The 20,438-nt window shown below is 33.4% G+C and overlaps 1 protein-coding gene across 1 annotated transcript in view; it reads right to left on the reverse strand.

Annotated features, from left to right (window-relative positions):
• Positions 1 to 16,010: 16,010 nt before the first annotated feature.
• Positions 16,011 to 20,438, reverse strand: part of LOC129808272 (sialin) — a 40,160-nt gene continuing 35,732 nt past the window's right edge. Inside the window, exon 6 of the mRNA XM_055858107.1 lies at positions 16,011 to 16,956. Coding sequence (XP_055714082.1) covers positions 16,768 to 16,956 — 189 coding nt within the window. The 3' untranslated portion in view covers positions 16,011 to 16,767. The remainder of the gene's footprint in view (positions 16,957 to 20,438) is intronic.

Raw genomic sequence — 20,438 nt, forward strand, 5'->3', positions numbered from 1 at the left:
GCTCCGGCCCTATGGCATCGAGCGGGCTCAAATTTTAGTATGTTATAGCTGGGCCTTAGAGCTTTCCATCAATACCAAACTTAAGGTCCCCCGACCCCCCTGACCCGAGCTATAAGGGTCCAAAAAAATTTTCTTAAAATGGCCATAACTCCGGTTCTAATTGTCAGAATTTAAAAAATGAGGGCTTTTTGAAAAGCTCTCGTGAAATGCCACTTTTCCTTCTAACATCGCAAGTTCATAAAACCACCGCTAGGGGCGCTTTTTTTAAAAAGAAAATTTTTAAATCTTAAAAGTTAAATAACTCAAAAATTCCTTATGCAATCGGGCTGAAATTTTAGTATGTTGTAGCCGTTGATTATACCTATCAAACAAAAAAAAACTTAAGTCGATCCATAACCCCTGACCCGAGCTATAAGGGGTCAAAGTTCGAACATTGACCGGCCTCTATCTCCGGTTCTAATTAACATAGCAACCTAAATTTTACCTTTTTGGTTTCGTCTCGATGAGCACTTTCAGATGGAAGTTCAAAAAGTCACCATAGGTGGCGCTGTGATAGCGTCAAAATTCATCGAAATTCAAAGTCACTTTTCTCAAAAACGGCATTGTGCAAGTTAATGAAATTTTAGTATGTTGTAGTCCAGTCTAGGACGTTTCCAAAATGGTGCGTATGTGCGCTGTGGTTTCAATAGAACCGGAGATATGAGGGGTCAAAGTTCACAAAATTTAAAAAATCATATCTCCGGTTCTATGTGACAACTTTCTAGAACATTTGAACTTCGTGGGACCAACACCAGGGGCGCCACAGTCGAAAAACCAATTTCAATATCACATAACCTCAATTATCTCGACTGTCGCTGAACCGATTTTGATGATTACTTCGACATAATTGTAGAGCACATTTGTCTCTACATTTCGTCCATACATCATTTTCCGCTCAGACTAAGCTATCACTCAGATTTTGCCGTTTAAGTGTGAAAAAATTGATTTTTCCCATAATAACGCTTTGAAATCACTCAGATGCCAATTTGACTGCCTCTACTCCACCAAGACACTTAAAATAGGGTTTTGAATGGAAAGTCCCACAAAAGACAACAATTCTTTGATATAGTTGAAGTTCAACAAATGACTACTTGGGGCACTCTGGATGAAAAAACGAGTTAAGAAACAAAAAACCTCGATTATCTTGACTTCTGAGTAATCGATGAGATCATGTTCTATGGAAAAATTATAGAGAACATTCTGGTCTACATTTCACCCATATAACACTTTTCTGTCAGTTCATCCAAATCCTTGATATTTTGGTTTAAATACAAAATTTGTATAATTTCACGAATTTTATTCAAGATAACTGAATGGCGTCTCCCAACTTCAGCTCTAAATCGAATTTGCATGCACTCCGAGTTAGCTCACGTTAAGAATCTCACCTACATAAGCCGGTTAGGATTATCTGTCCCTTTCATAAATATTCAAAGTATTAAGTATGATTTTCTAAAAAGAGACAAATATAACAAACCACTTTTTAGGGTCCCAAACAATACTCTTGGAAAAAGTAACAAAAAATTTCAATTTGTATTAAAAATATTACGTTTATCAAAAGAATGTAAACCATATTCCGGATTATTAGCCAAAATGTGTCAAATTTCGGACAATTTGCAATATCGGACACTTCTTTTGTTTCTCCAAATTCCATAAATTTTTATTTCTTTCAATTTCCAAAGGTTATGTCTAAAAGAAATAAATGAGTGTTAAAAGTTTTTGGAAAAGTTCTGGATAAACAAGGGACTTCGGAAAATTCGGTGTCCGATGTTACACACAAACAATATATTTATTTATTAAATATTCAAAGTATTAAGTATGATTTTCAAAAAAAGACAAATATAACATAACACTTTTTAGGGTCCCAAATAATACTCTTGGAAAAAGTAACAAGAAATTTCAATTTGTATTAAAAATATCAAGTTTCAAATTTAGAATTTTGCGGCTTACAGGAGACTCTTGCTTTATACCTGTACTTTTCGTCCGGGTGACAGTTGAATAATTTTTAAAATTTCTTTGACATATTGTACACGTTTTAGAGGTTTTTGCTAAATTAAATGGTCTCTAATCTGTTCCATTTCTTTCTCATTGCGACTTTTTAGAAAAGTATGCATAATCACGGACAATTTCGATTCCATCAGATAAGAGTTCAGTCTACAAACAAACATAAACAAAAAAATCGGTCGATTTTTCGTTTTAAATTTCGGTTCTATTTGCACTGATAAGCGAGGGTCTACTGTATCTGAAACATGTCCGAAATTTGGCACAATTCCCCTTTGAATTATATCTGGCGGTAATTGTATACAGTCGCAGCTCTTCCGATGTTTGCCAGAGAATTTGTTCTTTTTAAATCAAAAGATTCTGAATTTTTGCCATAAATGGCCCAGTCTTTTGATTTGAAGAGACCAAATTCTCTGGCGAACACCGGAAGAGCTACGTTCATTAATTCTTTTTCAACCACTTAACAAATTAGCAGCCAATGCTTGTCGACCCTCCACCACTTCAGGAAAATGTTTGGGAACGATCCCAAGGCAAGATTCTGAATTTTCTTTAGAATCTTGCCTTGCAACGCCTTGGGTTCGAACCTTAATCATTTATAGTTTATTTCGTTACTAAAGGAAAATGTGGTTGATTCATATTGTCACAGTTACAATTTTAAGAGGGTGCACTGGGGTAGTTTTGAACAAGATCTAATTTTGAAATTTGGAATTTTCTCATTAGGGTAGAGTCAGTACTTTTTCGCCACTAACCACTTTTCGCCACCTTAATTAAAATCACATTTAAAAAAAATTATTGAGTTCATAGAACTACGAAATCTGTTATTAACTAAACTTTGTTCTAATATCATTTTTAATAATGTTTTCCAAAACAAATAAAGAAATTCGGATGTGGTGAAATAGGGCTTACCTTTTTCGGCTGTGTAAGTACTTTTCGCCATACATATTTCCAAGCATTTTACAAGTGGCGCACCTTGCGGAATTTAGCTAAAACGAGCATAATTTTCAATTGATTTTTATCGCAAATAAAAAAAATGTGCAAAAAATCATTCAAAATACTCTTATAATTGTTTGGTATCGGTATTAAATAAGAAAAGTACTGTGCTGTGTACTTTTGGGAGTTTTCGAAAGCTACTGTTTCTTAAAATTCAATTGAAAACAAGTGGCGAAAAAGTGTTTACAAGGTGACGAAAAGTACTGAAACATGCATTGTTGCAGGAAATGTATTTTTTCAAATAGATGCTCAAAAATTCCCGTGAAGTCTTCTGGTTCAATAGCGAGACAATGCTTCAAAGCACTTGTACACAAAATTTCATTTTATTTCGACAAAAAATATAAGAATTATAAGGGTGTCAACCCTTAAAATGGCGAAAAGTACTTGCTCTACCCTATTACAGATAGGCAAAGGAGAGAAAGAACACTTCATTCCTCTCGTTCAGTAATATCCTTTCCTATTTGAGAGTTCTCTCCGGTTCAGCTTTTTCTGTACCGATTCGAAGGTATATCAGAGAGAACTTACCTAAAAACCCGTTGAAAGTTCGAATGTTTAAACCGAAAAGTACACAAAATGGAACAAGTTCATGAAAAGGATATTAAACTTAATAAAATTGCAATTGAAACGTGCTGCCATCCTGAAATTCTACAAAATTACATAAAAATCACTTTTTGCAGCAAACGTTTACACACTTGTTGTTGACATTGTTGATGATTCAGTGGAAAGAATACCGAAATTTGAAATAGCAGAACAATCAGCACTAAAGCGGCGAGTACGTTTACTTGCACTTAGGCTTACGATAGATTTTCGAATACAGTGCTGTCTCTCTATATGCACAGTTTTTGTGTCGGTTGCATTCAAAATCAATTTGTTTACATTTTGACAAAGTAATAAAGAAAATTATTTTCTTGGTAACTAATTTTTCTTGTTTTTAATTTTCTTAATTTTATTTTTTCTGTCTCATCTAATATTTAAAATAACACGGGAAATTCTAGAACAATAAAAAAATGATAATTTATTAAAAAAAAAAAGAAAAAAAAACCGTTGGGAATTTCAAAAAAAGTTGTGCATATTCAGAGAGACAACTGTCAAAAAAAGTATCCAAACTGTGCATATAGCGAGACAGCACTGTAGATTTGGCTTTGTCTTCGAAAGGTTATTACTCATTCGTTTACCCATCTGAAACACGGAGGAAATTTCAAAATTTAATTAAGTCCAAAACTAGAAAAAAGTACCTATGCTTCGTACAGTCCCAAGCTTCGTAATGATGACTAATTTTTTCCTGTGTTTCTCAATAAATGTGACTTATCGCACCCATATTTTAAAAACTGGGGGGGGGGGGAATGCTAAGGTTTTAAAATAGGGGAGACTGGGGCAAAACATGTCAAAGCGCAAACTTAATTCTTTCACGAGCTACGAGAAAACTTAAACGTTTTATAATGAGCATATTCTTATAGGAAATTTACTGTTCTACAACATTGCAGAAGACTATTTTGCTCTATCTCGAAGGAAATGTGATTTTCGAATCATTTTCTAAAAGTCGATTTTGTGGAGATTCTCAAAATTGCTGGGGCAAATTTTGTCAGTCTTCGGATAATTTGTGACGTTTTACTCTCGCAAACGTTAAAAATATCAAATAGACATATTTTTATAGGAAATTTATTCCTCTACAACTTTGTCGAAGTTAATTTTTCTCTATCTTAACGAAAAATGTGCTTAAATTGAGCTAATCAGTATTGATATTTTCTGTAAACCAAATATTCCAAAAATAACTAGGGCTCAAAATTTCATTATTTTTTATTTTACATAATCCTTCCTCGAATCCCTTGAAACTTTGTAAGATTCAGAAGGTTCATGAAGGCTATCTATAATAAAAATTTCAAGCCTCAGTCTCTTTTATTTTAGAAAATAGTGAATATTGAAATTTTCGTTTTGACAAATTTTGCCCCAGTCTCCCCTATATTGCGGAGTCGCGTCTACAGTAGACTCTCTAAAATTTGGGACCGAAATGTCACCCGAATTAGAGAGAAATTCGGGCATCAAATTGTTTGAAATGCAATGATTTTTTTTGTTTATTTCCATACTCATATTAAGTTTACATGCTCATATTAACTGTAAATTTCATGAAAATCCCTTAATAATGCAAAGTATCATTTCAACTGAGATAAAGCATGGGATATTTGAGCATATTTGCTTCATTCGATAATCATAATCGAACTTGAAAAATGTCAACAAACTTTTTTGAAATTTAACTGCTGCCCGAATTAAAAAGTACACTCGACTCTTCGTTATCCGGCTGACGTGGGGACAAAATGACATTTTGGTTTTTTGAATCTGGTCAACGTTTTTTATATTTTCTGCTGTGGGAATTTGTTTTCTGTCGAAAAACAACAGAATTTCCTTTGTGATGTGTTTATGTTTCATTTTGTAGCACGATTGTGTGTCAAAAACTTTGATAAAATGAAAATAACACATTAATTCACTCTGGACAAACTACATGCTTCGTAAAAAATCGTTTTGAATACATCAACCGCCAGCGTTTGACAACTGTCACCCGGATAACGAAGTGACGGATAACGAAGAGCCGTGTGTAGTCCGATCTTAAAAGAGCCGAATTAGCGAGTCTACTGTATTTAGAAACATAGAAAGAATTTAGTCATTACGAAGCTTGGGATCGTACGTAGCATGAACACTCTCCTCTACCCCATTGTGCCTTACTTTGAAAAATTATCTGTCTAGTATACTTGTTGTTTATCTTCAAAATCCCAAGAAGTCATACATGTATCGTATAAGAAATTGCCCTATCTTCCCCTTTTTTCTCATATCAGTTCACCAAATGTTCAAACTTTGCTCATTAACTATTTCTCCACATTAAAAATTTACTTTGCTGTTCAGTCTTACTTTAATACCATTTTAATCTTGTTTAATACCTTGAACCATCCGTAATTCATCCAAGTTTCCACAAGCCAATCGCGTGCAATTTGCAAAAGAAGTCTGGCGTGTAAAAAAAATATCTTAATTTGTTCAAGGAAAAAATCATTCCAAAACGGCACACACACTCTTAATAAATGAAAAAAAAATCGTATACTAAAACACAAGATGTATTCTAAATGTGAATAAATTTTAGGCATGTAAAATCGTATGATAAAAACAAGAAAAAAAATCATTTTATTAGAGAAAAAAAAGAAATATTTTAACACATTACCTGATTGTAGTGATGTCAGAGAAGAAAGAATTAAAAGTTGGGGGATATTCTGATTAAAAACTAAAAAAAAAAAACTGATATGAGCCAGAAACCATCGAAAATCGCGATCTCATTTAGTAAAAAAAAACTCCTTCATTTTGTCTTATTGGTTAGAAGCCCCGTGTATTTCTGAGAGAGAACTAAAGCCCAAATAGTCTTGCCGAATTAGCGATATGCCCCTATATGTCTTATTAAAAAAAATTATTTAGTTACATTAAATAAAAAAATATTCTTTAAAAAAATTGTTTTCCCTTATGTTTCATTATGTTTTTTTTTTGCTTTTTTTTATTTTGCACACGAACAATTTTTTTTTCGTGTCATACGCGAAATTTTTCAAAATTTCAATCTCCACTGAGTTTTATTTATAAAAAAAGAAATTGCCACAATAGTAAAAAAAAATTCAAGTCAACTGATTTGCCATAAACCGTAATTTTCAAACTGAAATGTATAAATTCCATAGGTACAATAAATATAGTAATAATGATAAAGTGCAATATAAGTAAAAAAATAGTTAATTGTAAAGCCCATGTTATCGCATGTATATAAAGAGAAAAAAATGTGAAAAAGATGTAATTTTTGTTAGATAAAGGTTACAAAAAGAGATGCAACAAGTTCCCCGTTCAAAACTCAGTGGAGATTGGAGAGAAAAGTTCGCATGAACGCAAGTCTCCAAAAAGATACCCATCAGCGCCATCGTGTGACAAACACAAAAAAACACAGTAAACATTCGAGATTCCCACACAAATGCCCACAGATAAGATGCCCAACAACATATCCCAACAAGAAGCTAACTTGAATAGATGAAAAAAAATTGTAAGATAACTTATTGAATAATTTTTCTAAATAAAATGAAATATATAAGTAAATAATAAAGAAAAAAAAAGAAATAAAAAAATAGTGAAGAGAGAAAAATGAAGAATTGTGATGTTGTTTTATATAATATGGATATTTTTTGTACATAGAACAATTTTCTTTGATTAGCCGTACACTAACAGACAAAAAAAGGAAAGAAAAATAAATAATGAAATAAATAATGATCATAAAAATTAAATTTAAATGAAATACTTTAATTATCCATTGATTGGCCAAAATTTTAACTCTACCAAAATCATACGTCCAGATTGTAATTTATTGACGAAACTCAATCAATGTAGAATTTAACAAAGGAAAAAAAACACATGAATTTCTTTTTTTGATGTTGGTGATCATATCAACGGACACGATGTTGTCATATGAAATCTCTTTACAAGAAAATCACTTTAATGCTGTAAAATTAACAAAAAATGGATCGAAAGTGAGAAAAAAAGGAAGTTTTGTGAAATGTATTTAAATGAAAAAATGAAGAAGTTGACTAAAGGAGAAAACATAGAAAAAAAACCACAGAAAATAAATAAACTAAAATTATATAAAAAAATAAATTAATGAGAAAAAATGTTTGTGTGTAGAATAAAATATTGAATAATAAACAATAAAAAAAGAAAAAAACCTCCTGTTTTTTATTCAAATTGAACTATTCTTGAAAGGGGTAGCAAAGCGTCCAAGGCTTTACGGAATGCTCGAATTTGTGATTTAGTTGCTATCAGTGCCGGATTTAGGTGGGTTCCCTGAGGGCACGGCACCGGGTCCCCACATTTTAGGGGCCTCCACATTTAAAAAGTTTATTATGGTCACAAAGTATAAATAAATAAATGTATCACAAAAGTATAAACAAAGGAAAAGAGCTTTTACCATTCCATTTTTAATCAATTCCCCGTAATTTTCATCAAGGAAAATTTTTCTTGGTGGCTTTAGCAAACTTTCAGCTTACGAAGTCCTCCGAAACATTGGATTTAATCGATTTATGTTTTTAATTTTAAACGCATAAAAGAACATATTTTCTTTATCGGAATTACCACCCAAGAAATCCATGAAGACAAATAGCTGCCTTATAGGGTGGCAGACTGCAACAAATTAAGACGCTGTATTACTCTCATTTTCTGTTTAACTTTTTTTGAAATAAGAATAAAATGGTAGTAAATACATCAAAATTTTAGAATACTATCGGTTTTGTTCAGTACAATCTTATTTTGACTTGACTATGGTCTTAAGTCTGTCAGGAAATACATTTCGACGGCTCCATTCCATACTATTCTAAGTCGACTTAGAATTATATTACTCCGAGAGATATGTTACTCCTGAGACTGAACTCCACAACTTGTGTGAATATGAGGGTCACCGGATATCCGGGTAACGAGCTATTTAATTTTTTCGACTTATAATAGACAAGGATTTTCACACTTTTTCCATTCTATACTATTGTAAGTCAACTTAGAATTTTCTTGGGTGAAAAAAAGATTCTTACCTTTATGTATAAGTTGACGTAAACTAGTATTACCCGGAAATTTTTGAACTATTTTGAAAAATTAGTATTCTAAGTCGACATAAAATAGAAAAAAAATTGAAAATTCAAGACTTAGAATAGTATAGAATGGAAAGTATTTGTATGAAGTGTATTATATGTCTTCTTAGAATTATATGGTTAGGAAATATTGCACTGTTATTTTTCAAATTTTATATGGGAAAGTATGCTAACTTCAGTGTGCTTGGAAATTTGTGCAATCTGTCAAATGGGATACAAAGTAAATAATTGTTGCGCTGCATTAAATACATTTTATTGTGTCTTCTGAATAAAAGGTAATGTGTTTATACCGTTTTGTAATCAATAATAGATAACTAATGAGTTGTTCTATAAATTTACGTGTTGTAGCCGCAAATAAGCCGAATAAACGCAAAACATCAGGGACCATAAATCGCATATAATGGCTATAAGATTGAATTCATCATCGTCTGAATCACCAGACTCTGAGCCAGAACGTTTCCCAGATGATGGCAAAGATGATGAGTACATAATGGAATCACTTTCCAGTAGTACCTTTTCAGTTAATTCCGGTAGTGAGACGATGAGTTCAGTGCATTCAGTAGTATGCTTGGTTATTCAGGGAGCTTCCGAGGAATATCCAATTGGAATTGACACAATTATTGACACCTCTCCTGCAGCAGAGCATTTGGAGGTCTTGCCAAATAATATAGACATTGGTAACTCCTCATCTCAACCTGGATATTCGCCGTGCAACTTACCAAATGAGATAATCAGAAGCAATACACCACCGCACCCAGAACCATCAAATTCATTACCAGCAACAGGAATCAGTAACATCTCATCTTGCCCAAGCCATTCAAAGGGCGTGCAAGAAACAAACATCAGTAACTTGTTACCTCACCCAGGACACTCTATGGACACACTGAATGAAATTGAAGGCTCTCCAAAAGGCCGTAAGAGAAAACTACGCCCATTGAAATGGCAAAAAAATATTGCTAAAATGGCGCGTAATGCAGGGCAAGAATATACACGGTATAATAAAAGGTATGATGCGCGTGAAATTGGGACTCCTTGTCCTCAGTCTTGCCGACTCAAGTGCAGTGAAAGATTGACTGAGAATGATAGGCTGAATAATTTCAAAAATTTCTACGCATTGAAGGACATAAATTATCAACGTCAATTCCTGAGCATACATTGCACGGAATTTTCAAAGCAGTCAACGAAACTTATGTTCCAAGAGAGTCGCAGAAGGTACTCCAGAATTTACAGACTGCCAAATATTGATGGTGACTTAATTAAGGTTTGCGCCACAATGTTTAGGTCCACTTTAGCTATAACCTCCCAAGTTGTTGAAACAGCACTGCAAAAAACGAATTTAATAACAAAGATACTAGCACCAGACTACAGGGGTAAATTTAAACGTAATATCTCTGAAGAAGACAAGGCCACATCAGATTCTGTGAGGAAGCATATTAACTCTTTTCCTAGACTACCAGCGCATTACTGCAGACAGGATTCAACGCGAGAAATTATTGATGGCCGGCTCAATGTTTCCAAAATGCATGGTCTGTATACGGAGTGGCTCAATGATCAGAATGAGTCATGCGCTCCTGCCTCTGAAAGAAAATATCGTGACATTTTCAATCAAGAATTCAATATCTCCTTTCGAAATCCTAAGAAGGACCAATGTTATGAATGTGTCACATACGAAAGCTTGAGCCCAGAAGAACAAAAAGAGAAAAAACAGAAGCACGATGAGCATCTATTTAACAAGCAAAAAGCTAGAGAGTTAAAGAAATGTGATACGAAATATGCTGAGGATCACCCAGAGACATTGGTAGCTTGTTTTGACTTCCAAAAAGTTATCACGATCCCAAGTGCTCCAACAAGCACACTGTATTACTCTAGAAAGCTAAATGTGTTCAATTTTACCTTATTCGATGTTGCCAAGAAGCTGGGCAAGTGTTACGTTTGGGATGAAAGCATCTCAGGACGAGGAGCAGAGGAAGTTGCCAGCTGTCTTTTTGAATATATGAGGCAAGAGATTGAAAAAGGTACGAAGCATTTTATTTTCTGGACGGATAATTGTCCTGCTCAGAATAAAAATAAATGCTTGGCCGCATTCTATGGATGGATGTGTAAAACGTTCAAAATTGACATTACTCATCGATATCTAGAGCGTGGTCATACCCAGAATGAAGCTGATAGTGTTCATGCTCTCATTGAAAAGAAGACAAAAAATCAGACAATTTTTGTACCAAATCAATGGTACTCATTAATACGTAACGCAAAGAAAAAGGAAGCGCATGAAGTTGAAGAAATGTGTATGGAAGATTTTCTCACATTCAAAATTCTCCTTGAAGGAGCGAACACAACCAAAAATTCTAAGAAAGAAAATTTTCCTTGGCTTAAAATTCGTGAAATTCAAGTCCAAAAAAGTAATCCCTTTACTTTATTGTATAAAACCGACTTTGAGCAAGAAGCAAATGAGATAAAACTGTGTGATGTCAGTTCATACCAAAAACTTCGAAAGAGTAAAAAACCAATGCCAAAACTGATGACATTGAAAACCATTCCTCAAATCCGACAAGGGAAGAAGCCAATATCTGCAGAAAAGCATAAGGACCTTGTGAATCTTGTCAATAAAAGTGTAATTCCAAAAGCGTATTCAAACTTCTTCGCAGATTTAGTTTTGGAAGATGATCTTAAAAAAGAAATGGTGGAGAAAGAATGCTTTAGTGATGAATAATATTCTGTAATTAAAAAATATTTATAAGCTTTGTTTAAAATGAATTGAAATAAAAAAATAAACAAAAAGTCTTCATAGTGAACTCTTTAATTTAATCATCCAACGTGAAAATGAAAGATTGTTCTTTTTATAAATACCTTAAGATATTTAATGTTGCTTGAGCGTGATATTTGATTTATTTGCAACATTTTCCAAGTAATACTATTCTAAGTCCACTTAAAGAAAAAAACTGTAGGCAGTATTTCCTAACTATATAATTCTAAGTCGACATACAGGTTTATTGGTACAAAATTTTCCGCGTTAAACTATTCTATGTCGACTTAGAATCCAAATAAAGGTAAATAAATCCAAAAATTCCATTCTATATAAAATTATGATAATTATTTAAAGAAAATAATGGAATTATTCTTTGATGGTAATTCCATTATGTGTAGACCATTAAAAAGAACCTATTTCGTATATACATGGTGTTCGAGAGTAATTTAGTTCCACGTAAACATAGTTTTTAAGTTGCAAAACTTCAAATGGCTCTCCTGTAATGTTGTCATTCTGAGATAGAATAGTATGGAATGGAACCGTCGATTTGTAGTTTGCACGAATGCCAGCCTTCCGAATGCCCTGCCATTTATGACGAAGGGCTGTCTTCAGCTCATGGACATTTCGCTACATTTTAGTCCCTAACCTTAACCAACAAAATGTCCCTCTTGGAGAAGTCAAGCAGTTTTGCATCCGGAAATCGTTGAGGTCATTGTGCTCCAAAATCGAAAAGCTAAACGTTATTTTTTTTAGCGAAATCTTATTTGGAGCGTGATTTCTGCGACGGTTTCGAGCAGGGTTTCGAGTCTTGTTCGAACTTCCAGAATAATTTACCGAAAGTTTTGTATGCCCACGGCTTCAGGGGTCCTTCCGAGACAATTTTCAAATACACATTGGCATTCATATTGACGCTGCGGCTTAAAAACCCCAGTGGAAATCGATAATTGGCCATCGCGGAAGTCCAGGCCTTCAAATACGGTGGTCTTTGACTTCCAGTGACCATTCGAATGTCCAAATTATCGTAAGATTCTACCTTCAGTTAAACACAATCATTTTGTTTGCTGATCAATTGGTCAATTGGAAAATTAAAAAAAATCCATATTCTGCAATTGGCCTTAAACATACAAGCCAAGGTATACTTCTTCGCTCTATCGAGTATAACATTTTTTAAGGATGTATAAAATCTTGTCGTTTTTGGGATTTTTAAGGCTCCACATGGAGGTCCTTTTCCACTCCAACAAGTGCTGAGTCTGAAAGGATTTTCAGCACTTCATCCAAATCTTGCACCAAAATTCGAAACAGAACTGCTCAACGCCATTTAGCAGTCTTAGGGCAGAATCACATTGACAGTAAAATGCTCACCGTCACCGTCAAAGCCCTCACCGTATTTCGTTGATTTACGCATTTTCATTGTAATTTTTACGGAAATTCTCAATTACCGTGTTACATTATCTCATACTCGGTGGCACTAGGTGAAAATAATATAAGAAAATTGAAGAAATAAAACGAAAATGCGATAAACGGTAAGCAATAAGAAAAACTGTAGGATTTTTTGCTACAGTTTTTTTGCTCACCGTTTATCGCATTTTCGTTTTATTTCTTCAATTTTCTTATATTATTTTCACCTAGTGCCACCGAGTATGAGATAAGGTGATACGGTAATGGAAAATTTGCGTAAGAATCGCAATGAAAATGCGTAAATTAACGAAATACGGTGAGGGCTTTGACGGTGACGGTGAGCATTTTATTGTCAATGTGATTCTGCCCTTATTATTATCTGGTCCTTTGTATTCGTAAAAGTAAAAGTTTATTATCCTCTCAAGATGGATTTGATTATATACACAATGATCCTCGTGGCTGCCTACATTTCCGAGGGAGAAAGGAGAGCGAAATGACCTATCACCCGAGAGATTTACTAATCGCCGCGGATGCAAACGATGCTAACATTCCGAAGTAGCAGGATAAAAATAATGACATGCGCCCGAGAGCGCCTATTTTTAGTACAGTTAAAAATATTATTTAAAAATTGATATGTGGAACCTGTTCCTACCCGGGTACCCCGGTAAGAATTTCAGTGGAACCGGGTACCCGGCAATTTCAAATTACCCGGATATTTGCGACAACTCTTCATTATCTCCCATAACGTGGTTATATTGATCGTGTCATAAGCTTGTTTAAAATCCACAAACAAATTATGCGTGTTAATGGACTATTCTGTGCACTTTTGAAGTATTTGTCTTAGACAAAATACCTGATCTACCGTAGATCATCCCGACCTGAAGCCAACCTAGTATTCTCCTAGTGCCCTCTCACTATGAGGATTAAGTCTATTGTGTATGATGCTTAACAGCACTTTATTCGTGACGCAACAGCAGTGAAATTCCTCGAAAATTCGAGCACACCAATCTTTCTCCCTTTTAGTAGATGGGGCATATTATTGCTGTTCTCCAGTGCACACCCAAGAAGCAAAATAGCTGCCTTATAGAACCAAGTATTAGAAAAGTCTTTTAGTGCACTTTCAAAAGGCTTAAAGTGAGAATTTTCTGTTGAAATTCCTATAGAAGCTCTTAAGATCCTTAAGAGTGCGCCACTTTACTTTTAGTAATCTCAGTGTTGGAACCAAGAGCGTTATAAGCAAATAAAAAGATTTTTGGTTCTATAGTGCCTTACTTAGGGTATTCTACAAGACTATATTAAGAAAAAATTGCTTCTTGGGCAGTGGGGCCACTCCATACAAATTGCGGCCAAAACCCTGACTCTGAGGCAAGAAGGTCATATATAGGTAATTTGGGGTCCCTGAATTCATTTTTGACCATAAAAATTAAAAAAAATCATAGGGGAAAGGGGGGTAACATGTACACAGGGCGCACGAACACCAACAAATCATATTTAGTAAGGCAAACGGTTAGAGATAGAGACTTGGAATCTTCGAAGGACTCCCTATAAGGCGACCCAAGGACTGTTATGATACCTTCGATTTTCCCGCCACCACTCCCCTTCCCCTCCAAAACCATGTATTTTTGTGATTGCTCGAAAACGTGTGGTACAATTTTTTTTAAAATTTTTTTTGACATGTTTTAGAGATTACCCAAGCGGACATTTCGCCGTTAAACGACAATATACCGTTGAATCATTTCCAAGAACGGTTTTTCAAAGTCAAAGGGTAAAAAGACCCTAGAGAGCGTATTTTTCAACCGAATGGTATCATGTTTGGGCTTGTTAGAAAGGCCTTGGAATTCTTGACAAGTCTGAAACGACTCCAATCGGTTATGAACTAGTAATAAACCGATTCATAACCGATAAGTAATTTTGGTCCAAAAAACAATTCTATTACTCTTAAACTATATTTTGAGTGATTTATGAACCGGTTCATTATCGGTTCATAACCGATTAAAACCGCTTAAGACTTGTCAGAAATTCCAAAACCTTTCTGAGAAGTCCAAACATGATACCATGCGGTAAAGAAATACGCTCTCTAGGGCTTTTGTAATCTTTTATACTTTGAAAACCCGTTATTAGAAGTAATTCTTATGCACATATATAATCCTAAAATAATCTCTAAAACATACTAATCTTAAACAATCTCTAAAGCATACCCAAAAATGAAAAAAAAATCGCAAAAAACAGAAATTCGAGAAATCCCAAAAAAACATGGTTTTGGCGGTTAAAAGGGCGGGGGTCGATGGGGGGCTGGTAAGTGAGGGGCATGTTAACGATTCTTGGGTCGAATTATGGAGGTACTCCAAAGGTATAAAGTCTCTATCTTTAATCCCTTTGCTCCTAGGTACTAAAAAAAAACCTCATTCTGGGTGTGAATAGTCTCAGAAAATTGCTTTGGAAGGGTCCCCGGGCAACTTTGGGCAAAATGAGGTTAGTATTTCCTGAAAGTAGATTAAATTTGAAGGAAAAAACGCTTTTCAGAATAGCGGCAAGTAGCGGCTTCTTAAGTAGAATCTTTGAGGAATCTTAAGAATTTGAAATTTATTTCAAGTAATACGCATTATATGAATCGAAGTCCTGGTAAATCCTTATGAGGACAATTTTAAATGATCAGTTTGCATTCAGTGATATGTCTTCTGAATAAATATGGCATAATTTCTTTAGAAAAGTACACTTGGCTATATCAATTAGAGTCCATGAAAACGTCGCTAAAAAGCCAAAAATGACGAAAAAATTTATAAAAAGGTGACTTTAAGAATCTCTATAGGCTACAATTTTTGACCGATCTTAATGAAAATTTTGGGAAAATGTTCTTCATTTATCGCTAAATGAAATAAAAATAATTTTGGTTTAATTAAAAATAGTTGAAAAAATAGGTTTTGGCCGTCTTGGCCCCACTGTGCAGTGGGTAAAATTTCCTGTCTCCAGATTTCCATTTATTAACATATTGAAAAATAATTAACAAATGCTTTCAGAATATTATTCTATTGTATTTCAATATTAATTGGATTCACTAGTGATTTTAGTAAAAATTTCTACTTGCCCTTTCCGTTGTTCCCTCGAAGGTATTTTGGGTATTTTTGATTGTAGACGACAAAGCAGTAGCATATCCAGGACTCAAACCACTCCATTTAACAGAAAAATCTCATTAAAAATAATGGCAAAAGTTTTTATTTTATTCAATTTATATATACAAATCTAATAAAAATAGAGTTTTATGTACAATCTTACGATGTATCAATCTTTTGCTATATTAAATTAAAAAAAAAGTATTCGATTAGATATTTCCATCAAGTTGTGTCCTGTGTATGCGTTAAGTAGAAAAAAAAATGTTTTCGACTTTTCTGTTTATCACTGTTTCCGAAATTGGTCGATGTTGTGCATCATATAATCTTCCATAAATTTTCTGGATTGAGGATGATGACTTAAGATTAAAGCTCTATAAACACTTAAAAAATATAATTCTCGACCTTGCGTCCGAATCGATTTTCTTTGATCATTAACAGTTTTATATTTTTTTTTTCTTTTTGGGATTTAATGCATTGCTCCATACAAAAGACATGAAAAAAAAACTTAGCCAGAAATAAATCTCTACTCATCCTAAATTTATCTCCATGTTTCACTAAGAATTAGTCAGACTGTCATTTGTGCAAGTTCCATCGATAATCAGATTCTGGAGATGAATTAATTCATTCTCTCTTCATGTCTACACTAAACAAAAAAGATCCTAAATATCAATTTAAAAAAAAAAGAACATCCTAGTCTACAAATTCATACTTTTTCACTATCACTTCGTGCTACAGTGTTCTTGGTTCAACAAACTCTCCCTTGGAGATTTTATTAAAAAAAAAATGACGATGAAGCTTCCAGAGCAAAAGAATTTCTCCATAGAGATTTTTATCGTCATATTTCTTACGAAATAATTTTGTTGTTCTTCAATGGTACTCCCTCTTCTGCATCCTCCTCGCCCTTCTTTTTCCTCTCCGGAGGATTGTTCCATTCCTGCAGTTCTCCTGTACCGAAGATCAGATACACGAGAGAGCCAAAGATGTAAACACCAGCGAGGATTCCAAAGACAATTTGCCACTGGCCGTAAGTTTGCTGCAAACAAATTCAAAAATTAATCCAAAAATCCTATTGTATTTCGAAAATAAAAGACTTATCCAGATGGGGAATTCTGCAACCGTATGATATTGTCATATGACAAATTTAGAATTTTTATGCTGTAAATTAGGAAAAACAATCCAAAATGAGATTCATATCAATTACTGAGGGCTTCACAGATCGCCTTGGAATAACGATTTGATATTGACTGGCTTTTAATGTTGCCCTGCTTTCGAACTTACTACCAGAATTTGTCATATGACATTGTCATACTGTTACAGAATTCCCCTATAGGATTATTATAAAAAGTTTGCGATATGAAAATCATATTGAGATATATAGGGTACGACAATTTGTTAACTCAATTCGAAAATTGATAATTTAGTCAAAAATCGAATCAATGAAACTTTAAATTGTCTAAAAAAAAACTAAGACTTTCTCTTTTTAAATTAATTGCCAAAGAATTCAGATCAAGTCAAAATTTGGTTTAAAAAAAAGCCATTAATCGGTATAACTCACCGTTTAGCCCCTGTTTAAAAAACAAGACTTCGAAAATATATCAAAAGAGAAACGTAAATCAGTTACCGGTATTTAATCGATTCCTTAGGATTAAAACCGATGCAGCTGGGTTGGAAATTCAAAACTTTTCCTAAAAATCTAAGTTTGATTAAATCGTTTAAGAAATGATCGGTCCAAAGTCGTGGAAATGTGACCTTAAAAAACACAAAATTTCAATTTGTCGATCATAGACTTGGTCAAAATATTGGTGTGGTCAAATGCCAAAGCATAACCGAAAATGCAAGAAATTGTTGATGCAGTTTTCAAGAAAAACCAAAATGGTATAGTTTTGAAGTAATATTTAGGGGATGAGGAGAAAAAGAAAAAAAGACTATCTGATTTTATGCCCACTTTTAAGGGAGTCACCGAAAACCCCGAAAACCGAAAGTCTATATCTCTTACCGGTTCAACTCTACCAATAACAAGACCTAAAAAGCGGATTATGCGGTTATATACGTCATGAAGATTAAAAACAGATTTTTTTTTTAATAATATTAACAGGGAAGATAGAGGGTGTTACGAAGTAACTAAAAAGCGAAGAAAACTAATTTTGCAAAAATCGACTTATTCGACTTATATTCTGACAAGTCGAAATATTCATTTAGAAATTTTACAAATTCAACCATTCTGGGACGTGATTTTCGGACACGTTGAAATAAAATCAGCTTTTCGGTGGACAACAATTTCTAAAGAAAAAATAAAATTAGTATTTCTGGAAAATTTTATACTAAAATAGCCATATTCGGAATGCTTTACAACACGTATCGTCATTGTTAAATAAGTTTTGATAAAGGAAGTAAAAAATCCTTTACTGAAGTGCGAGTTTAATTAATTCTAACAGGAATCATGTCGCTTCTTGATGTCAGATGAATCTAATCTGAATAATCATGACTACCACGGAGTAAGTTTTTCAATAAAAGGTCTCCAACAATCAGGTTTCAGCGGCTGATTTTTTAAAATCTTTAAATGAAAATTTCATAAAAGTAGTATATAATTGTTGCACTTTTATATGATTGAAACCTTAAATTATTTTTTTTATTATGTCGAAAAGAAAATATTTGAAGAAAATATGCTGCTCTTTAGTCCTCGTGACCCACGTAACCCCTTAAGGGGTTATAATAGGAGAACGCTTATAATTAACGGTATTCTAGTGATTTTTTGTGACTTTGTTAATCAATCAATCAATGTGAAATTTTCAGGAATTATTGCATATGGTTTGAGGAATATAAAAATATTTTTATTTAAATTTTGAATACAAAATGGCAGCGCAGAAGTACACGAACTGAGGATAGATATTTTTAGGCACTCCACGGGGAACAGTAGAACCAGAGTAATTTCCACCCGGTAATTTTTATGGCATCTGCTTAGATAGATTCAATAGAGAAGTACATGGGATAATTGAGAAATACTGACATTTTCAATCTTGGAAGCACCTTGATCAAAAAAAAAAACAAAAGATCTCTAGTTGATATAAATGCCGTAAATGTCTTAAGATATTGCTTTCTCTTTGAATTCGAACAGTAACTGTATCTGTAAAAAATTTAAAGAACTTAAGGCCGAAAGTCAAAATCCCGGAAGCTAAAATCCCGAAAGCCGACATCCCGAAAATCAAAATCCCGAAAGCCAAAATCCCGAATGGGCCAAAATTCCGAAAGCCAAAATCCCGAATTCTTAAAAGTGTTATAGCTACTCTCACGATTGTGTTCGCGCTTGATGGAGGCAAAGGAAAATTTTCTGTGCTTGGGGTTATTCTACACATTATCCTTCACATAATTTTATCCCTTTCAGGAGTTTGGACATTCGGGATTTTGGCTTTCGGAATTTTGGTTTTCGTGAATTTAGTCCTTCCCAGATTTTGGCGTTTGGGATTTTGGCATTCCCTATTTTGGCTGCCTTAAAGGTGGATTAAACCTTCGGGCCTTTACTAGATCAATATTAAGCGTCAAATTCTACGGCCCTGTTATATGTACTCAAGTGATAAAAAAGATAAATTTTGTCTTCAAATTTCGCTCAAAAATTGAAATAATTGTTACCAAATTAAGAGAAATATTTTCTAAATCCAAGATTTTTCTTCTGCCAAATTAATATTTTTTTCTAGTCTCATTCATTAAATTCTTGAAGCAAACATTTTATATTTTTGATCCCTGAATTTTCTTTAGGAACTTGAAAAATTATAAGAAAACAAATGAAGGATGAGAGGTAAGTAGTACAATTATTATTATTATTATTTTATTTTTCGGATATGATGAATCTAAATTGTTTTTTGTTTTGTATAGAAGAAATATTTTAGAATATTGAATATAATTCCCATATTTCCAAAGGTTTCTTCTCAAATTTTCTATATTTCTTAATCTGTTTTCAAATTGGTATGATTTATATTCTACAAACTATCATTATTTTGTTAATGCTGTAATCCTGCACGATTTCATCTATAGGGCATAGAGGGAGGTGGGGCTACTTTGAGCTATGGGCTACATTGTTACACAATTTTTTCACATATTTCTAAAGGAAATTGGGTTTTGACATGATATAATTTCGATAGATAAAACATTTGTGGATGTAAAAGTGAAATAATTTTAAGATTTAAAAAAAAATACATTTTATTTTCTTGAATCAAAAAAAAAACATAAATCTCTAAAAAAAAACAGTTTTTTTTTCAAATTATTTATGTTTCGAATTTAGAGCGAAACAAAATAATTACATTTTGAAAATACGAAAAAGACTTTTCTGTAAGCCTATCGTTCTAAGCCTTTTAAAAATCAATTACATAAATACAAGCCTTTTAATAAAACTTTCAGTTCTACAAGTTCTAAACAAGATTCAACAAGACAACTGGAGAAACCGGAGTATTTTGATAGGCGAGTAAGACGAATAAAATTTCATATCACAAACTTTCCATTTCAAGAAAACCATGGCAATAT

Source organism: Phlebotomus papatasi, chromosome 3, assembly GCF_024763615.1.
Source record: "Phlebotomus papatasi isolate M1 chromosome 3, Ppap_2.1, whole genome shotgun sequence".
NCBI classification, from domain to species: domain Eukaryota; kingdom Metazoa; phylum Arthropoda; class Insecta; order Diptera; family Psychodidae; genus Phlebotomus; species Phlebotomus papatasi.